At 39.9% G+C, this 22972-nt stretch overlaps 1 protein-coding gene across 1 annotated transcript; it reads right to left on the reverse strand.

Moving 5' to 3' along the window:
• Positions 1-5853: 5853 nt before the first annotated feature.
• FCRL3 (Fc receptor like 3) lies at positions 5854-22649 on the reverse strand. Its single transcript, XM_012748690.2, is given in 10 exon segments — positions 5854-7123; positions 7207-7238; positions 8125-8193; positions 8397-8509; positions 9458-9485; positions 15388-15507; positions 15852-16124; positions 19725-20003; positions 21151-21435; positions 22256-22649. Coding segments are annotated over 10 exon segments (1560 nt in total). The 5' UTR covers positions 22491-22649; the 3' UTR covers positions 5854-6997.
• Between the last annotated feature and the right edge of the window lie 323 nt (positions 22650-22972).

Genomic DNA, 22972 nt, shown 5'->3' on the forward strand with positions numbered 1-22972 from the left:
AAGTGATTTAAACATCAGAATTATAATATTAGTATGACAATCACATTAGCATCCTTCTTTTTATTGTGGATAAATTGTTCTTCTATGAATTTGTAAACATATAAATAGAATGTAAAGAAAGAAATTAGAGTGATGACCCAAATCTTGATGTTTGTAATATTGCCTTCTTGGTTAGCTAGAAACATAATTTCTTTTTGGACCTTCTCCCAAATATTCTTCAGATTCTTCCTGACTGCTTAGAGGTACTACTATGGATAATGAGTTCTGGGCGAGAGGTCTCATATACTCAGAACCATTCTGTGCATGATGAGGTCCCCTTTGTGTCCCCAAATCTCGCTGCTGACCAGATCTGGCATTAGTGATTCTCTCCTCCTCAAAGACTGCTGTCCCTCATGCTACTTGCAACACAGACATGCACCCCTGGAGAATGACTCTCACTGTCTATGGGATATTGTCTTTTTCCCCTCTTAAGTCAATAGGGGAGTCAATAGGGACCTTTCTCTCTCTTAAGTCAATAGAAAAATTTTTCTGCATTTTATGACCACCCTTTCAGATAGATTTTCCACAGCAGGCAGTTAATGACATGTTGCCTTCCCCCCATATAGAACAGCTTTGTCTTTCCTGGAGCCCACAGTAGGAAGACGTTTGGAGCACATTTGAAGCACGTACATACGTCTTTTATTCCCTCTAAAGGCCACACTCACATTCCTGGATTATACTTTGGACCTAGTAATTGGAAACAAGACATATAAGGCCCTCTTTCACAATAAGAAATAGTGTTTTCCTTTTTAAGAAGGAAATAAATTTTTTTCCTCAGTGAATTAGCTTGCTAGTTGAATTCATTAGTCTAAGATTTGAAACTTCATATTAGGTTGCATTTTTATACATGTTATATTTTCTGTTGTCTAAACTATTGATATGCAAGGCGATGAACATAAAATTTGAAATACACTTCATACTTTAATGCCTGAGTTATTTTCAAGGTTTTTGAAGCATTGTTGGGTTATTCACATAAAGTCACGAACAATGGCTGATGTAAAATCAAAGATGCCCATAAATTGTATTAGTTGATGTTTATCAGTCATCAGTGAACTCACAGACTTCTTTTCTTAAGGTTTATAAGAAATTCAGCGTAATACCAAGTGATGGAGGCTAACAGTTTTTGTTATTCCTTTTCCACCTCACAGTTAATTATAAATAAAAGTGTTTCTGTCCATTTTCTGAAACTTAAGCACAAAGGCATGCATTTGCTTTATTTTTTTTACAATGGTAGGCAGTCAAGGCTTGTCATTCAATTGAGGGATAGAGCAATGGGAGGTGGGGACGGGAATGTCCCCTTTGAACCTCCTGGTTAATGCTTTGCATGTCCACATCCACTGCCAGCTCAGATCATAAGGGCATTTCAGTGAGCCTGAGCTTTGCCGTCTGAGTCATGTGAACCATGGATCTACTGAGCTTCCATGGTGAGTGTTGATGCTTCAGTAGCATTCAAATAGTGGGTGTTGAAGTTAAGCAATGAAACTGAGCTGCTACAGGTATGTAGAATGACAGAGGAGATGTCATGAAGACCACAACTTCTGTGTAGGCCTATCTGCATCCATTTATTTATTATCTATCTATCTACCTACCAATCATCTAAGTATCTTCATCATCATTAATCATCCATCACCTATATATCTATGTGTCCATCTAATCAGATAATTTGAAATCTCACTCCCCATTAAATTGAATGGATTATTTTAAGGAACTTGTTTGAAGTGACATATATCTCATGAAGAAACAGTATATCTGTAGATAGAGACAGAAATTACTGCATGTAATGTTGACATCAAAGAAGAGCAAACCTCCTTAAAAACAGATTTGATAAAGATTCTGTACTTGAATCTGAACTTGAGCACTTCAAAAGGGCGAATGAGAAATTTTTGCAAAACCCTGACAAAAGGGAAAGATCATTTGGATTCCAACTGCATACAGAATGATTGTTGAGAGAAAGAGATAAAGGATCAATGAACAATGAAAGACCAAGACAATGAAAGAAGAGAGCATACATGCGGCTTAGTGAAAGGGATTGGAGGTTCATAATAGAACAATCCTGGACTTCATTTTTGCATACTTAAGCCAGCCGTTTAGTAAACTGTCATTGTTTGTTCCTTCTAAATTCTATGTCCTCCTTGTAAGTAGAAGGCAGTATAACACATGTGGCAGTTTAGAGCTCAGACTTCAGAGTTGGTCAAATTAGGGTTTGGATCCTGATTTCATTTACATATGACTTTGGATAAACTATTTAATCTCCACGTGCCTCAGTCTCATCTGTAAATTATATTTTTTGTGTATTTACTGCAATTATATATGTAACAAAATCAGCATAGTGCCTGACACATAGTATATGCTCAACTTTGGTATATTGGAGTTTGGTTTATCTATTCATGGAAAAATGACAGGTAGTCTAGAGTAAGATTTGTGATGAAATAATTTATAAAAAGAACTATTCTTTACAGCTGTATTGAGAATTTTCTCCCAAAGAACAGAGAAGTGGTATTGGCAACTCTGGACACCCTCTTTTCAGTCAAGGGCCTTGAGAAAAATAAAAAGTCTTGGGAACGTTGCCGGAATAGCAGAGACTTGCTCTGGTTATAAGTTTATTTTATTTTGAAACTTTATTTTTCACCTATTTTTAACATCAATTTTAGCTGTATTAAAAACATGAAATAAATGAATATTTTATCCTTAATTGTTTCAGGTAGGAAGCAGGATATGCTTTTAATTTTTCATTTCAAAATATTAAGGGAGAACCAAAGATTCTGTTACATAGATACCCTGTATAATGCTCAAGTCAGGGCTTTTGGTGTGCCCATCACCAGAATAGTGTTCATTGTGCCCAATGGGTAAATTTTTATCCCATACCTTACCTCCCACCCTCCTTTCTTGGTTTCCCTGTTTTTGTAACACTTTGTGTTTGTGTATACCCATCATTTAGCTCCCACTTATTAGTGAGAACATATGGTGTTTGGTTTTCCATTCCTGAGACACTCCACTTACAATAATAATCTCCATTTCCATCCAACACATTATTTCATTTCTTTTTATGGCTGAGTAGTAATCCATGGTGTGTGTGTGTGTGTGTGTGTGTGTGTGTGTGTGTGTGTGTTTGTGTGTGTATGTGTGTGTGTATCTCACATTTTCTTTATCTATTCATGAATTGATGGGCACTTAGACTGGTTCCACATCTTTGTAATTGTGAATTGTGCTATGATACACATTTGTGTGCAGGTGTCTTTTTTATAAAATGACTTCTTTTTCCTTTGGGTAGATACCCAGCAGTGGGATTGCTGGATCAAATGGTAGGGCTACATTTAATTATTTGGGGAATCACCATACTGTTTTCCATACAGATTATACTAATTTGCAGTCCCATCAACAGTGTATAAGCATTCCTATCTCTCTGCATGTACTCCAGCATCTGTGTTTTTTTTTTACTCTTTAATAATGGACACTCAGGCCAGGCACGGTGGCTTACACTTGTAATCCTAGCACTCTGGAAGGTCGATGCGGGCGGATGGCTCAAGGTCAGGAGTTCGAAACCAGCCTGAGCAAGAGCGAGACTCCATGGCTACTAAAAAATAGAAAGAAATTAATTGGCTGACTAAAAATATATAGAAAAAATTAGCTGGGCATTGTGGTGCATGCCTGTGGGCCCAGCTACTCGGGAGGCTGAGGCAGGAGGATTGCTTGAGCCCAGGAGTTTGAGGTTGCTGTGAGCTAGTCTGACGCCACGGCACTCACTCTAGCCTTAGCAACAAAGTGAGACTCTGTCTCAAAAATAAATAAATAAGTAAAGGACACTCTGATAGGGGTAAGGTGGTATCACATTGTAGTTTTAATTTCCATTTTCTTGATGATTGGTAATGTTGAGCATTTTTTCATATGTTTGTAGGCCATTTCTCTATTTTCTTTTGAAAAACTACTTTTCATGTCTTCTGCCTACTTTTTGACTAGGTTTTTTTTTTTTTTCCTTGTGATTTCTTTGAGTTCTTGTAGAGTCTGAGTATTAGCCTTTTGTCACATATACAGTTTGCGAATATTTTCTCCCATTCTCTAGGTTGTCTATTTACTCTGCTGGTTATTTCTTTTGTTATACCAAGCTTTTTAATTTAATTAAGTCCAATTTATTTATTTTTGTTATTGCTGTATTTGCCTTTGGGGTCCTAGTCACAAATTCTCTGCCTAGGCCAATGTCTAGAAGAGTTTTTCTTACATTTTCCTCTAGAATTCTTATGGTTTCATGCCTTACATTTAAGTCTTTTATCTATCTTGAATTAATTTTTGTACCTGATGAGAGATAAGGGTCCTGTTTCATTCTTCTGCAAGTGGCTATCTGGTTTTCCCAGCATCATTTATTGAATGGGCTTCCTTTATGCAAGTCACAAAAAGGGAAGAAGGAAGAGATGTAACACAGAGGGACACTATAAGACCCTATGATAATGTAGACATTGAAATCATGTCATCTTTATGAACTGTGACCACAATCCGGACTTTTCAATTGAGCTTCCCAGATTCACCTGGCAACAATAGAATCCTTAATCCCATTAAAAGGGTTAGGAAGCTTCTGCTCATTAGTTTGTTCTAGTTTCTAGGCTATTTTATCTTAAAATCAACTTCCAAATCTAAGCTTCTCGTGTGGCTTTCCCTTTGGTAAACCAGGAGTGAGGAGAAGCACTGATGTAAGGAGATATTTAAGGAAAGTGTCTTTAATTTTCAAAGGCCTCATTAAAGATTACTATTTTTTAATTTCTGGGCTATAGGTTTTGTAGGTGAGAATTCAAAGCTGGCAATCAGGTAGAGAACCACATGAGAATAATTTACTGTCCAGAGAGATCAGAATTTGCACTTCTGTTATACTTGAGGTGTGGAGTGAGGACTCACCTCTCCCTCCATTCACATCCACTGATTTACACAGGGCTAGGCATTATCATAAAAACACTGAAAGCTTCCAACTTTGCCCATTCCTGGGTTCAGACTAGAGAAAATGGGTAAACAATGGTAAGAAATTACAGGTCCCTGAAAGAAAATTTACTGTAAGACACAAAGGAGCCTGGCAAGGTGTTCCAAATTAGCAGCAGGGTTAGAAGGGAGTAGAGCTTCCAAGTGCAGCCTGGCAGCTGGTACCCCAACCTGTCCACATCCAGCTATTCTGGTGGCATGCATTTACCATGGGAAGAAAAATGGCAGAGTGCATCACATAGAGGACAAGGGCATTGTCCTCCTCTGTCTTCAAAGGACTTTAAAACTTTAGCAGCTCAGTAGAGGCAGAACATCATGCCAAGCTCTCAAAGATGAGGGTAATAGGACAACAGAGCCCAGTGGGAGCAGCACGCATGCTGTGAAGGCCAGCAGCTGGGGCTTAGCTGGTAGTGGTGGAGGACAGCAATGCTTTCTGGTGAAACTCAGCTTCTATGGTGGTTGAATTTATGGTTAGAAGAGGCCAGAATAACCCTGTAGTGTATCTCCAGAAATGGTGGTAACAGTAGGTATTGGCCAAGATTAATTTTTTGGATGCATGTGAGACTGCATCCTGACGACTCCTAGAAATATTAATTAGAGGAAGATGTGCTGGTTTATAAGGGACTGGTATTCCTACCTGAACCAGCTGAAGGCCTAGAGTTGGCAAGATTCAGAGATTAATGTTGATATGATCTCATTTGTTCCTAGGGCTTGTAAGGTTCAGAAATACTTAGAAGCATTAGGATTTCAGAAAGGAGGTGAAATCACTGAAAATTGTTGGCATCTTTTTCACTTTTGCCATATTTAAGATTTAAGACACAGTCATGTTTTAAGAAACAGAAAGATTTAAGACACTGATGAAAGATTTTTTTAAATAGTGATAACTAAGAAAACATTAAGCCAGATATTTACACAAAGAAATATTACACAACAATGAAAACAAATGAACCATAGCAACATGCAATAATATGGATGAATTTTAGAAATACAACATTAAGTGAAAAGTTTTTAAAAATTACCTACAACCATATAGCCTTTAACTTATAAGGTTAAAACAACCAATATAAAAATATATATTTAAAGGAAACATATAAGTGCATCAGTATGCCATAAAGGGGAGAGCAATGAACATGAGGTTTAGGCTGATGTTTACATCGGGTAGAGAGAGGGAGAGAACTAGGATGGGAGAAGCCACATCGATGGAGTTGGTTATTGTTTGGGGCTTAATGAATGCTTGTGATAATAAAAACTAAGCAGGAATGGGTCATGCATGGAAAATGATGAGACAATGTCACAAAACAAAGATAATAATTAATGCAATTTTTTGCACATAAGGTCTCTGCAGTGGGGATGGAGGAGTCACACATTAAACCAGATTGCAGAGACTTTAATGAAACATTGAGGTAATTTTTCGTAATAACTAATGTTGATTTGGTTGAGAATTTCTCCTACAAGTACAAAAATGCACTTCGGACAGAGTCATCTTAAAATCTTTTCCTATAACTTGTTTTGGTTGCTTTTAATTTGATAGCAAGAATACAGCATATACACCAAAACATCACCAATGCCATTATCAGCTACACGAAAAAGGAAACAAAATATTGAAAGCAAGATGTTTATAAAGAGGTAGCATATTAAGAGCTTTTGATCACACTTTGATCAAATGGTCATGACTGTGCCATTGTGGTCCCAGATAGACCATTTCTCTCTCCTTCTCTATTCCACCGCCCTAGGAGCTGAGGGCCGTCATGCCCTGCCATGTGTCTCCACTGAGAAAAGAATGCAGCACTTGCTCAGAGGCTGCCCACTCTGTTCCCAGAGAACACTCAGACTTAGGCACAGAGGAGACTGACAGACCTTTGCACAGCCTCCTGTCCCCAGTAGCCCAGACTCTTGGGAGGCAGAGCCTGGAGAGAGGGAGGAAGTGTGGATGGAGAGAACAGGACAATGGCACAGGCTGCTCTCAGGGGTTTCTGCAAGCACTCTGGGTAACGGGCTAGTGGTCCAAGGCCAATGGTACACATAGGACATTCTCGTAGTTTTCCATATCATCTTCATGGTCCTGCCCTGCAGAGTCATCTTGGGGTGCCTTCTTCAACTCTGAATAAAAGATTGCAAGTTCCTGGAGAAGAAACCACAATGGTAAGTACCTAAATACAGGTGACGAAGGGCAGAGAGGAAAGAAAGCCAGGCAGTGTGACCCACCTTATCCTCCCGATGCATTCTTGGTGAATTTGCTGTTGGATGGGACCAGCAAAGAAAAGCGTTAGACTGTGGGCAATGTATGCCAACTTGCAATCTCTTGCAATGCACTCCAAGCCGTTCTTCACCTCTGCTACTCATCTCCTGACTGTTTCCTCTGATGAATTCTTCCAAGTCCTAACAGAAAAATTACTCCTCCACACACAACACACTAATAAAGCCTTTCTCCTTCTACCAAATGCTCAGAATGACTTCCATGATGACTTCCATCTTGCTCCTCTGCTCATCACAACCCAGCAGAGAAGATGCCCCTCAACCTGTTGTGGGCCCCCGAGGAGATCCTCTCAGAGAATGTGGCAGATATGACTCACTTTGCATGAGGAAATTGGAAAAGGCTGGAGAGGACATAAAGCAGAGCTTGGAGGTGGTGCCAGAGTGCAGAGAGAGGCCAGGGTCAAGCTTTGGAGTGGAGAGTCAACGAAGGCAGTTAATCTAGGCAGTGAGTGAATGTGCATCTCAAATGGATTATGTTGGAAACAGATTGTTGAAAGGTTGGAGGAGAATAAGACTAGAAACAAAGAGACCAAAGAATTACAATTGTCTGTACATTAGATTATTTATTCCTTCAATCAAAAAATATTTCAAAGGGCCTATAGTCTTCTGAGCATTGAGCTAGACACTCTCTGGTACATTAGTGAAAAAGTTACAGTGTCTGCCCTCAAAGAGTTTACAGGGCAACAGTGGCAGCACAGCAACTTGGAAAGATGAGGGAATGGATTGATTATATGATTGGCAATATGGGAGGAGCAGGTAATGCCTTCCATGTCGGACTCATATTTGAGATGACTATGATCAAAGACCTCTTGCTGGATCCGATAACCCACTGCCACCTCACCTCTACTTGTCTAAAAAGTATCTCACCTAAATTTTCTTGTGTATGCTGTAAGCTCCAGATCTCAGAATAAACTGTGTTGCTATATCCGGGATTTACTGTGAGAGAAGAGAAGATGTCGTAGTTGGCTGTAGTTAGGAGCTCACATTCCAGACTCTTCAAATTCATAACCACCTTTTATCCCCAATATAATTCCAGGAATGCCATTTTTAAATTAGTGGCAAGGCCATGGGATGTTGCTCAACCCCTCCTCCCTCCCTGGCTCATCCTTGGAGCCCTCTGCCCCCTGGGGAGTCCTCACCAATGCTGTACACTGGTTGCAGCTCCAGTAGGTCTCTTGGCTCATGGTGCATGGGCTCTTGGGGGTCTCTACCAAAGGGACTGGACAAGGAAGGCACCTGGCACTCACTGGGACTATATGCCAGAGGGGAAGAGACAATGAACAAGAAATATTTGTGGGTTACACAGAGTCTTAAGAAAATCAGTACCCAGGAAGACACAGAGCCCAGCATGATTCATGTAAAAATATCATGGCTGCTTCTGCATGGCTCCTTTGAGAAAATATCAGAAGGAGTGTGGCACAACAGGAAGCCTAGGGGCAGTATTATAGGGCAGGCCAGTGAGGCAAGGTCAGAGGGCAAAAACCACAGAGTCTCAAGGCCCTTTTGATAGAATACATACTTCTATTGACTAATGTTTAAAAGTATTTTCATCGCTTCTCAGCCTTTTGGCTAAGATCAAATGTAAAATTATTTTCAAAGATATAAGTACTTAAATGTTGATACACAAAGGCTTCTGCATTCTCACAGAACTTCAACTTTATCCTTTTCAAAAAGGTTCCTTTCAATTTTCTGTGTCATATTACAATAATCTACCCTTCCTGTAAGATACCATGAGGGCTCTTCAGGAAAATTGTTGGGGATTTTTCCCCAAGTTTATTTCATTCTGCAGTTAATATTGTGAATTAAACATTGTTGGCATTCAATAATTGTTTCCTAAATGAATGCATGAGGGGAGGAATAAGGAGAAAGGGAATTAATTAATAAGTTGCAACCCTACGAAAGGTGATGTCATTAAGACGTCAGTGGTCAATTCTCTACTGGAACACATTTAAGGAAACAGATAAATTAACATGGATAACAAATAACATGCATTCTTGCATAAGTAGGCATAAGTGAGTATCATTCCCAACTACCAAGTAGAAATGGCCTTCTAATCACATATTTGGATTTAGTAAGAATGTGAAAATGTATATAGGAAGTCCATTCAAATCTTTTCGAAGTGTAGGTAATTCTGTGTTCCTATCTTGTGGGCATAAATAAATCATGAAACTCTTGGCAGCACAAGAAGCAGAGACCTCACCTAGATGTTCCAGTGGCAGAAAGTCCTCCTGCAAAACAAAGGAACACTGGTGGTGAGTGAGCTGTATGGATAATGTGCTCTATGTCAGAATGTTGTTCCCTAGAAATCAGTCTCACTGTAGATCTCAGCTGTGACAAATCTTAGAGAACATCCAGCTCCATTCCCCATGTCATGCTATAGGTGAGGAACGTGGGATCTTGAAAGACATTTGCCCTGAATCAGACTTACTCTGAGTCATTTCTCAATCAGTAATGATCAGGTGAACAGCAACTCTAAGTAGCTGAGACTGAGGAGCTAAAGGGGGACAAGTTAATATTTGACTCTGGGCCAAGTGCTTCCCCACATCCATTCCTTTACCCTGACTGCAGCTCTACAGGACAGAGAGAAGGAGACTGAGGCCTGGAGAGGCCAAGAGTGGCTTAACATTGATTCAGAATTCCTGCACAAGTATGAATCAATGGGACTACCACAGTACGCTCAACACTCTCTTTCTCTATCTGTGACCCCTGCACATCTATTCCAGCAACATGGAACTGCCTGTCATTTGGGTACATAATGGTCTTTCCTTCTCTTTCACCTAGCTAATTCCAACCTATCTTTCCTCCTCCAGAGTTTTCCCCAATGTCAACAGGCTGGATTAAGTGACCTACCTTGATGCATACAGAACCACGTAATGTTAAAATTAATATATTGCATTGTAATTGTTAGTATTTCTTGTTTGCCTCTAATTCTTTCCTTCATGAAAGGATGTGCTACTTGAGGCTGAAAACCTTGTCTTCATTTTTTTCATATTCCCAGTGCCATGCCTAGCAGTTGAAAACATCTTTCACTAAAGATTTGTTAAACAAATTTAAAACTGTTCTTAAAGACTTAAAAAAAAAAGTAAGTATAATTTTGAAGCCTACTCTATCAGCCTTATAAATATGGCAGTTTTCCATCACTGAAATATTGAAATCTTCCTTGTCTGCCCCAAGACAAGCCTCCTCCAAAGTTCGCATCCCTGTCTTTGGCATTTTTTAAATCTGTGGCTCTGTAGCTGTCTCACTAGGTTCACATGAGTAATTGTCAAAATAAACATACCAACCTTGACTCTCCTGAAACAAACTCCAAACACTACCTGTAAACTTTGCCCTCCTGAATTAAGCTAGAGGCATACAGTTGTGAACTGGTCCTGTATCTCTCTCCTCTGAGCAATTGCATCCACAGCAATCAACAACCTGTATCTTCCCTTTGAGCAGTTAGCACAGTCCCAGGATACATCTGGGAGTCAGTCCGTCTCCTCACATATAAAAGGGAAAACTGAGACCTAGAGAAATGGGTATTTATAATTCAAGCTAATGGTCCCTAGAGACATGGGCCAGGCATGCTAAGTAGTTTACCTAGATTAACTCATAGCACTTAAAAGGTAGATACTATTGTTATAACCACTATATAGATGAAGAAAGTGGGGTTTGGAGAGTTTAATTTACTTGCCCAATATCAAGTTGTTGGCACATTACGTTACTGGAATTTCAATCCAATCAGTCTGGCTATAGAGCCAATAAATCTTCCACCCCTTTTGAAAAATTGTAGGATTCACTCAGGCAAGGAGCAGAGCTCTCCATTTTTAGAAAAAAAATGGGAGGTCTGAGCTCCTCCCTGAAAAGTCTGGTCAATGATGAGAAGGGAAGCCTTGCTATGATGAGGTAGGAAAAATTTTGAGCAGAGAAAGGAAGAAACCCTCTGTTTTGTAAACGGTTATAATTCCTTAGTGAGCTTGTTATTTAAAACAACACTGCCCCTAGATCTGGGGGACAGAACCAACCAGACTTCTGTTCACATGGATCACATAAATGACAGTTAGTATTCTTTCCTTCTCTGGTGCTGTGTTGACTGAGCAGTTAGCTTTTTGAACATTTTTCATTTTAACCTTGAGACTCTAATGTCTTCTTCTAGTATATGACAGATTAATAAATGATATCCCAGATAGATGATGAGAGAGGAAAAGGAAAAGTAATTTTGAAGCTGGAAGATGTGACCAGCTTTCTACAAGTCATCAAAGTATACTGGGGACAGTATTAACTCAAGGGTTAGGTAGACTCCAGTTAATGTCTAACTCTGACTCTTAATAGCTATGGGAATCTGGAAAGTTTATTTAACTTCCCAAACCTCCATTTCTTCATCTCTTACATAATTATAACAATAATGGTTGGATTGAATTATACTTATTAAATAATTGAGAGAATTAGACAAACTATAAAATTTCATACAATGGATTTTAAATGAATGACATATTTTATGATGAATACTATTGGGGTTAGAATTCTTATCATCTTTGTACATTTAAAAAACATAAATACATATATGTAATTTTATATGTAATCTCATTTAAGAAAACATTAAGTATCTTTGGAATATCAGTTGGTGCCACTTTTCTTTCAAAGAAGCAGAAAGATGGAGTCTCATCAATTGAGCCAAAAATAAAGGTAAGAGGTAAGAGGACAAGGCTTTGCCAGGATGACTGGGAAAAATACAGAAGGTTTTTCATCATATTGAGGTCCTGGAGCTTTATTTATTTGTTTGTTTATTAGCTTGATTTTCAGTATGATCCCTGAGAAAGGGAGGACAGGAACACTTGGCCTGACACAAAAGAAGATGCCATATTATGCCACATGGAGGGCAAGACAGAAAGTAAAGGATTAGCAATTCCAAAATCTAAAGTCTTGAAATCTTGCAACTTAGAGCACTAAATAAAAGATTCCTACATTCAACGATTCCTGATCCATGAAAAAAAGTTCAGAGAGAGAGAGAAAAGGCAGCAGCGACAGAAGAATAAAGATAAAGATGACAGTACATTTCTTGTCAGAAACAATGCCCATGAAAAGACAGTGGATAAACATCCTAAAAGTACTGAAGGAACAAAAAATCTGTCAACCTAGAATTCTATGTCAGCAAAAATGTGTTTTATAAATAAATGCAAAATAAAGACTTTTACAGACATAAAAATGCTAAAATAATTTATCACCAACAGACCTGTCCTGTATTATTAGTAATGTTAAAAGAACTCCTTTGGCGGAGGGGGGAATGGGCATTTATTGAAACCTTAAAATCTGTACCCCCATAATATGCTGAAATAAAAATAAACAAATAAATAAATAAAAGGATACCAGATGGAAATATGGATATACAAAAAGGAGTAATGAATATTGGAAGTGGCAACTACATGAGTAAATATATAACATTTTTCTTATATATAAATGTCTTTAAAAGATAATTTATTATTTACATAAGTAATAATGTGTCTGGGAGAGGGAAAATGGAAGTACACTATGGTAAGATTCTTATATTCCATATAAAATAACACTATTACTTGAAGATAGACAGTGATAAGTTAAAGATGTGTACACTATAAATGCTAAGGTAACCACTAAAATAACAAAACAAATACTTATAGATGATAAACCAACAAAAGAAGTAATATAGAATAATAAAAAATACTCAACTGATCCAAAAGTAGGTAGAAAAATAAAAACATAAAACAAATGGGACAAATCAAAAACAGCAAACTAGATACATACTTGACTATATCAATAATTACATTACTGTAAATGGTCTAAACACCTCACTGAAAAAGTAGGCTATCACGTTTGACTAAAAAAAAGCAAGAATTAACCACATGTTATCTACAAAAATATGCACTTTAAATACAGGGACACAAATAGGTTAGAAGTAAAAGGATGGAGAAAGAAATACCATGCTAACACTAATGATATTAATCCATTAATATCAGACAAAGATTATTACAGATAAGTGATACTACCAGGGATAAAGAAGGTCATTTCATAAGGATAAAGTGGTTAATTACTCAAAAACACATAACAATTCTAAACATTTATGTACCTAATAATGAGCACCAAATTATCAAAGCAAAACTTGATAGAATTGCAAGAAGAAATGGACAAATCCACAATTATAGCCAAAGATTTCAATCTTCCATCTCAATAATTGGTAAAGTTGACAAAAATCAGCAAGGACATAGAAGAATTGAATAACACTATCAATCAAGTTCACCAGCAGACACCTATAGTATACTAAATGTTAAGTCCTTCAGCAGAACAAAAATAATACCAGGTAGAAATATGGATATAAAAAAGGAATGAAGAATACTGGATGTGGTAACTAAATGGGTATGTATTACTTTGACAGCAAGTCTTAAAAAGACATGACAAGAAAAGGAAGCTACAAACAAATAGCTCTCATAAACATAGATGTAAACATTCTTAACAAAATTTTAGCAAACCAAATCCAACAATCGTGACCCATTTGGATTGACCACAGAAATGCAATGCTGCTTCAACATTCAAAATTTACCTTATGAATAGACTTAAAAAAACAACCGTATGATTATCTCAATTAATGTGGAAAAAGCATTTGACAAACATTTATTTCTTTTTTTGTTTTTTCTGGTTATATTGTCTCCCATTTTTAATTCAACAAATTTACGGGGTATATGAGAAATTTTGTTACATGTATATAATGTGTAGGGATCAAGTCAAGGTTTTCAGGATGTCCATCATTTGAGTACAAAATGTTTTTGTTAAGCATAGTCACCACACTTTACTATTAAACATTGGATTTATTCCTTTTATTTTACTGTATGTTTATATACTCTAACCCATTTCTCTTCTTTCTCCCCTTCTTACACTTCCCAAGTCTCTCTTATCTATGTTTCCACTTTCTTCCTCCACTGACAAACATTATTTCTACAAAAACTCTCAGCAAATTAAGAACATTAGAGACTTCCTCCAAAAGATAAAGAGCATCTACAAAAAACCCACAACTAAAGTAATCCTTAATGGTGACAGGCTGAATACTTTCCCCCTAAGATCAGGAACATGACAAGGATGTCTCCTTTTACCACATCTACTCAACATTGTACAGGAGTTTCCAGCTAGTGCAATCAGGCAAGAAAAAGAAATAAAATGAATTAAGGAAAGAATGAAATAGTCTTTATTAGCATACAACATGACCGTCTATGTAGAAAATCTGATGGAATCTACAAAACACAAAACTAGAACTAGTGAGTTAAGCAAATTTTCAAGATATAAAATTAATATATAAAAATCAGCCAGGCACAGTGGCTCACGTCTGTAATCCTAGCACTCTGGGAGGCTGAGGTGGGTGGATTACTCGAGGTCAGGAGTTCGAAACCAGCCTGAGCAAGAGTGAGACCCCATCTCTACTATAAATAGAAAGAAATTAATTGGCCAACTAATATATATAGAAAAAATTAGCCGGGCATGGTGGTGCATGACTGTAGTCCCAGCTACTCGGGAGGCTGAGGCAGAAGGATTGCTTGAGCCCAGGAGTGTGAGGTTGCTGTGAGCTAGGCTGACGCCACAGCACTCACTCTAGCCTGGACAACAAAGCGAGACTCTGTCTCAGAAAAATAAAAAAATAAAAATCAGTTGTATTTCTGTATATTAGCAACAAACAATCAGAAATGGAATTCTAAATATCACTGTCAGCATTCTCTATTAATTTTATTCAAATTTCACTGTATCTCATTGGTATTCAAATATATCTCAGCATTTATGGTTGCACCTATGGCGACTAATTTTTGTTACAAATGGAGGACTTTCTCTGGTTTTTTTTGTTCTTTTTGTTTCTGGTAACTTTGGAATGGAAGTGGAAGAGGAAATAATTAATTTTCTAATTTTTAACTGGAAGCAAAACTCTGCTACCTGCACATGAGGTAAGAACTTCATTTGAGAAGTGTATTCTATTTTTTTGGTTACTATTGCCTACAGACTGACAGTGAGTAGTAGAACTGAGGGCTTAGTACTTAGAAGAGAATAATTGAACTTTGTCAGATGGACCACAGAACTCCAAATTATTATAGCAGTGGCAAAAGTCACAACACAAAAGGGCCAGGGGACAGAGATACCCACCTGATTTCCTTTGGGTCCTGCAGTGGCACAGCAAAGCAGCAGTAGCAGCAAGGCCAAAGATGCAGAGCAGCCCCCCAACGGCTCCTGCAGTGATAGGGCCTACTCTGTTCCTGGAGGTCCCTGAGTGAGGAGATCCATACTTGAATTCCAGTGGCAAAGATTTGTGATGCAGACAAAAACCATGCAGGTGGTATTTTCTAGGTTCTGATTTCTCCATTTGAATTATCTTTAGTATAATTTGTAATTTTCCAAATGATGGCATAGGAAGGGTATTGGCCACCATCTAAGATTAAAATGTATTTCCTTTCCCTCTCTCTCATAGAAGCAGTACCAATCTCTAGAAGCCTCAAGCCTTAATGTACATGTTCAAACACTCCTTGACAGTGGTAGAATTTGAGCTATCTGCTAGAGAAATATTTTATTGACCATACCTGTGACCTCTAGCCCAGGTGACACTAACCCACCTGTAACATTGAGCATCACCACCTCACTGCGCTGGGCCCCCAGGCCATTGTCGGCTTCACAGAAGTAGTTTCCAGAATGTTCTGCAGTCAGCGAGAGGTTGAAGGACACTCCTCCTCCAGAGGGTGCTGAGCTGTTTCCCAGGCTGATATCCTCGTGATAAAACCAGTACAGGATCGGGGTAGAGCCTCTCAGGGCCTCGCAGCGAAGTTCCACCACATCCCCCTCCACAACCTGGGCCCTGGGAGCTGTGATGGTGAGGACAGGGCTGGACGCTGGAAGTGAGGGAGGAAAAATACTTCACTGGTAGTTTTGCTTAAGCATGTGTACAAGAGAACTTAACAAAGGAATACACAATATAGTTTAGCAGTAGGAACATAGACCTGGATTCAGGAAAACCTGGGCTTGAATCCTGTCTCTGACCTTTATTAGCTCTATAATCTTGATTTTTAAAAACTTTTAAATTTCTCTAAGTCTTGGTCTTTTCCTCTGTAAAATGGAGCTAATGATAAATTATATCTCAAGCTATTGTAATAAGAATCACATACTATATGTAACGTTCTCAGTAAATATTGACCATTACTATTGATATAAATAACTGAAATCAAGGTTTAAACATTCCTACTCCTGAATCTTAACTCTAAGACCTAGACTTTAATATCCATCTGAAGTAGGGCCTCCTGACTCTCTACGCAATCACCTTGCTTTATTTTTGTACGTAGCATTTAGCACTACCTAACTAAATGCTATCTATTTATCTATCTTTGTTGTATATCTGATTCTCCCAATAGAGTGTGTGTTCCATACAAATGGAGACTCATCTCTTTGTTCATTGCTGTTCCAGCTGCTGGAACTTTGCCTGGCATGTGAAAGCACTCAATAATTGGTGACTGAATGGATGACTGAATTGATCCAAGCTGGCACAAAAATATCCAGATAGAGCACTGATGACAATGATTGCCATTTTAATGGATAATTATAGAAATAGGACAGCCAGGAAGAATAGAAAACCATTACTGTGGAATATGAACTATAACATTGCTGGTCTGCTAAGTTGTGAGGAAACCTGGATAAGCCAACCTGTGTGCTTTACTGGCAAGGGAGGCTTGATAAGGATCTTAACAAGCTCTGCTTTGCATCAGAGATTGGCTAAAGGAAGTGAGAGTGAAGATGGGAACTACTCATTGCATAGCAACAAACTAGAAAACGAGCCATCTCCTGGCTGCAGGAAAGACAGTGCCTCCTGCCTCATCAGGTAGAGATGCCAATCCCGGTGGTGGAAGTGCAGAGTTCCTGCTAAATTGAAACTGATGGCTTGAGTTTGGCCCTTTAGTATATCCTCTGCAGTACAGAGTGAGCGGGGAAGGATGCAAAGGGCTTCAGGGACCTCTTTGTATGGTGCTGCATGATCTCAATGTGCCTTTCCACCCATCTCTGGGCTTCTGTGTTCTGGCAGCAGAGATTCCCAACTTCTTCCATCTCATGCCCTCCTCTAGGGCTCACGGGACCTCTGGTTCCATATGCACATTTTTCTAAAATCAAAGAATTCTAGGACCGAAAAAAACCATGGTTATTATCAAGTTTAGGGGTGCGAGAAGAAAATACGAGAATGACTAAGAGTATTTAATTTTGAGCTTGAAATTTAAAAAGATATCTAGCCTTACTAATATGTACGGTGGCACTCTTGCTCAGGCTTACATCACACACCTTGTGTTGGGACAGGACAGGAGTTCCTGTGAAGATAGGGCTCCTACAGTGTGTTTTTTGAACCTGTTTGTTCACTCTCAGCATATTGGAACATATTGCCCTTTTAATCGGCTACTTGAGTATTTTGACAGATTATTTTAACTTAGATAATAAAATCTTCACAATGCTTTGGCATGAGATTGGGGGATGACCACAGACCTTTCAGTATTACACCAAAGTTATTTGATTATTTGGTGGCAAAGTTCTAAAAGGAGGACTTAAATGTAAAGATGAGCTGTGTGTTTTTCCATGAAGAAAGACTAGCATACAATTTTTGTTGATTTTTTTTGCGGGGGTGATCAGTGACTATCAACAATATAACACTTAGCAGACACTTCTGAAAAGTGACCTTTAACAGTATTCATATTATCAATGTTTTTCTAAACTCATGCTATGGGGATAATGGTTCAGGAAATAGTTGTGTAAAAATATTTATATTTACATGTGGTTTTATTACCATTTATTAAAAAGTAAATATGTCAGCTTTAAAAATTTATATCTGCACCCTTAAAAATCCATGGAAACAAAATGTTGCAATCGGTTTATGATTCTTCCAAAACTTGAACACATTTGCTATAGATTCAAATATGCAGCACTTCCCAATTGCTTTACAAGAACAACTAATTGACATCAAAGAAAATGTAAACTTACTAGCCAAATTTCAATGAAAATCTGTGCAATTAGTGTATGAGATTAAAAAATGAGTATCATGCATTTGAAAGAGCAACAATGATACTCTGTTTCCGCTTGGATCTAGCTGTATTTTAAAGCTACAACAGACACTGAAACCAATTGGAATAAGCAAAACTCAGAAAGAAACCTCAAATAACTGTACCATCAAAAGTAAGCTAAGATTTTCAAAATAAATGAAGCATATTCAATTATAATTTTAGTCAGATATTCTAAATCAAAGATTTTAAAATATTGTTATTTTCATTCTTATTTACTGTATGTTTCTCTGTTTGCAATGTGCATGTTAAGGTAGTCTAGTAGTACAAGTATATAATTAATAAACACATATACAGGGTATATGTTCAATACTTTGACTGAAAGTGGTTTGGGATCAAGAGCTTTTGTATCTCCCTGATTTACTTGACTCAATTACTTTATAAATAAGAAAACTGAGAACAAGGCTAGTAAGGAGACTTGTTCAAGACTGGAATTGCAGTCTTAGCACACTGTCTGGCACTCCTAGGTTCTAATACCTCCTTGAATCATAACCTGTGTGTGGCCCATAGGAAGGATAATTATCAAGCAAAATATCATAAGTGCTCTAGGAGTTTGGAATCTTTGAAGAACAAGAGTCCATGGCAAAATCAGAGAATGTAATGGTTTGAGTCACTGGGAGTCACTGCCATATCTCTTTTATTCTGCCACCTCTTGCTGTGTCCCAGTGCCCTATCCTACCCTCCAAGTGCTAGGCACTTTGGAATAACCATGGCTTTTGGACTGGGGGTCTCTCCTAAAAGGCTGGGCGCATTGCTAATTGCCAATATGGGCTGGACGTGGGAGATGCGGCTGCCTTGGTGCCCCTGGTGAAGAAAAATTTTGTTAGGGGATACCGAGAACATCAGGTTAAATGGGACCCCAGTCAAAAGGCGTCAGAGAAAAGTGAGAAGGCTAAACACCCATTAGAACCTGGAGGCTATAGAAGAGCCCTGCCGCTCTGGTGGCTGAAGATATCCACAGAAGAGACACTTTACCTAATGACCCAGCGAGTCGAGTGGGAATGAAATTGGATCAAGGTAGGGGCAGAAAACAGTGGCGGGGAAAGATCTGGTCATTTGTTCCTGGGCAAAGGAATTCAGAAATAAGGATTTCTATACCATGTTCTTTCGTCAGTAATTACTGAGCCATCACATACCTGGTATTTTGGAAAGTCTCTGTGCCTCTACTAGAAAGAATGTGTGCACTATATGGCTATTGACGACAGTGACAGAGGAAGTAAAGGAATGGTCTAAGTTGACGGAATGTGTAGTCACAAGGAAGCATCCCAGAACTCCAAGGTGAAGGCAGAGAAAGCAGGAAGCCTGCTGGGACACCACACCAGCAAATAGCCCAGTGGAGCTCTGTTTGTGAGACAACATAGTCTTCGTTGGTATTAACTGCTGTGGGCACGTGCTGCTTACCTGTGACATTGAGACTCATTATCTGACTGCGCTGGCGCCCCAAGCCATTGTCAGCCTCGCAGAAGTAGTTTCCAGAATGTTCCATAGTCAGAGAGAGGTTCAAGGATGCTCCTCCTCTAGAGGGGGCCAAGCTGCTGCCCAGGGGGACGTCTTTGTGATAAAATAGGTATGAGATAGGGGAAGAGCCCCTCGGGGACTCACAGTGAAGCTCCACCACGTCCCCCTCCACGGCCTGGGCCCTGGGCATCCTGAAGGTAAGGACGGGGTGAGATGCTGGAACTGAGGGAGACAAAGGAGCTGTCAGAGAAGGATTCCAACGCTGTGACAAATCCATAAGCCCACGCTTATGAATAGACACATCCCTTGATAGCTTCTGTTTCCCACCGACCACACTCTCCTCATCTAATAATAAAGACATTTCTCCAAAACCAAGAGAACGAATCCTGTGCAATCATGTTTTCATCACCACTCTGTGTTAGGTTTGTTCCAGGTAGGAACCTGAAAAGTATGTAAAGGACAGAATGCGGTTAACAGACGTGGTAAATCCAACAGCCAGCTGCAGCCAGCATTCCTTTCCGCACCCCACATAGGGACCAAGTTTATCCCTCCCTCTCTCTCCTGATAAGGATGATGCTGGAGCTGGAGGATGGGTGTGACTGGGGCAGGGCTCCTAGGAGCTGGTTGTTTGAAAAAGAATTTATTACAAGCAGCTGTTCTGGCCCACTTACTGCCCCCGGAAAAACCCTCTATAAAACCCAAGGCTCTCCCCTTTTCTTTCATGGACAGTTTTTCGCCTCCATCCATCTGCACCCAGATGCCCAAAATAAACAGCATTTTGCTACACATGAGCCTTCGTGCGTCTCTGTCTCGGCTCTGGACCTAACACTCAGTCCTCTCCTCAAGGAGTAAGGCATCTTGGGCCGGGCGCGGTGGCTCACACCTGTAATCCTAGCACTTGGGGAGGCCGAGGCGGGTGGATTGCTCGAGGTCCAGAGTTCAAAACCAGCCTGAGCAAGAGCGAGACCCTGCCTCTACTATAAATAAAAAGAAATTAATTGGCCAACTAATATATATAGAAAAAAATGAGCCGGGCATGGTGGTGCATGCCTGTAGTCCCAGCTACTTGGGAGGCTGAGGCAGCAGGATCGCTTGAGCCCAGGAGTTTGAGGTTGCCGTGAGCTAGGCTGACGCCACAGCACTCACTCTAGCCTGGGCAACAAAGTGAGACTCTGTCTCAAAAAAAAAAAAAAAAAAAAAAGGAGTAAGGCATCTTAATTTATCTTGCCATTCTTTGAATAGCTTTTAAATCTTCACATCTCTGTTTTGTTTTTTGCTTTTTCCCTCCTTTAGAAGATCCTCATGGCAGTCAGAGAAACTAAACTTTGGCTTGAGAACCAAGGCTGAGCAGAAGGAAACTGGAACTTACTTTTCACGGTAACTGTCTTCCATTTGCTGTGGACGGGGCCGAGACTGTTGTCAGCCGCACAGTAGTAGCGCCCTGCATCTTGCTCCCCCACAGGGCCGACCTGCAGGTTCGCCACCAGGGAGCACTGGGTTTTTCTACCCACTCTTGTTACTCCATCTTTGTGCCAGGAGAATGTGATAGTCCCTGTACCCTTAGCTACTGAGCAGATAAGGACCAGATTTCCTCCTTCAATCAGCTGCCCTCCAGGGGGCTGAATCTCTAGATTCACACCAGACACAAGAACTCCTGGGAGGACACAAGATGACAAGTGAGGGTCCTGGTATCAGGGACCTCAAGATCAGAGAGAAGGCTGGAGCTGCCATGAATAGGCCAATAGCAGCAGGTGCAATAGGCAGTTGTCCAAAGTAAGAAATAAGAAATCACTTGTGTATATTATTACAAAGGGAATGACATTCTTCCCCAATCCCATAATTTCTATCATTGGGGAATGCAGGCACCAGGTCCATGGTCTTCCTAAACCTAATGTTGTCTGCAGCCACATTTTATGGAAATTTATCTCTAAGGAATTACTGATACACCAATGAAGCATAGAATAAGGGCAAACACGGGAGATCTTCTATCCTGAAGTGACTTTACTCAGAATCCAAACCCTTCTCCTATCCTTTGAGACTTCTCCAGTCTTATTTCCATGTCCCCACATTCTTCTCTTGACTATTCCAGTTCATACTTTTCTTCCTCTTTTCTGACTATTAACATGTGAGTTTAGGTCAACCAATGGAAGCACCATAGGGCCCCCTAACGACTGCATGTGGTCATCTGTGCTTCTGGTTGTCTGCTGACTCATGAGAGAGAAGATCCTGTGCATCTCTGTACCCACCACAGGGTTGGGCACTCAGGAACTGATCAATAACTGCTATTACCTGACTGAGGTGGAAGAGGCTGTTCTAGGGCCATTAGACCAATGTCGAGCCTGAAGAGGGAAGAACGCCAGGAAAGCTGGATGTCCCTCTCTGTTATGTCCACCTCCCCAGGGGCAGCAGATGTCATTGTTCTGCCCTCCTCTCCCCAGCTCTGGCTCTGGAAAAGCAACCACTAAGACACTCACTCTGCACGTGTATCCAGGATCTCTGGCTCATTTTTATGACATTGTGAGTCACTGTCTTTGCCTCACGCCAGTAAGACCGTGAGTCTCTACTCCACATTGCAGCAATCCGGAGCTCTGGGGAGCTGCTCCAGCCTGATCCCAGGGCCTGGCTGTCTCTGAAGAAGCGGAACTGGAGCTGGACCTCTGACTTCTGTGGAGGGAGCTAGGTCTCCCGGATCTCACAGGTCAGGGTCATGGGACTTCCCTCCCTGGAGCTGGGAGGGGCTGGCTGTCAGCACAGGGTATGGAAACAGCTTTAAGGAAAAGAATAAACACAGTCCCCAGGACAGTGAGGCTCAGAGTTCCTGGAGAGGTGCAGCTGTGTTCTGGGCACCAGTCATCAGGAGACAGAGAACCATGCTTATGGAACCATCTCCCTCCCATGGCTGGGCCATAAGAGTCTTTTCATGAAATCCCCACTGGTGAGCATCTTCCCTCAATCCTCACAGCTTCTCCACCAAACCCTATAACCCACAAGAATATATAGCCATTATCTTGAACTTTTCTCCTTAGAGATTTTGAAGTTTCTTTCCTTGTTGTTATAAAAAGTTCCCTAGAAGCAGTGCAATGTTATTTGCCATTCTCCCTGGAGACTGAATTTAGCATGATGGATTCTGAATTAAAACTACCACAAAGCTGTTCTCCATCCTTGTGGTACATTTTTTCACTCGTCTACTC

Source organism: Microcebus murinus, chromosome 2 (assembly GCF_040939455.1).
Source record: "Microcebus murinus isolate Inina chromosome 2, M.murinus_Inina_mat1.0, whole genome shotgun sequence".
NCBI lineage: Eukaryota > Metazoa > Chordata > Mammalia > Primates > Cheirogaleidae > Microcebus > Microcebus murinus.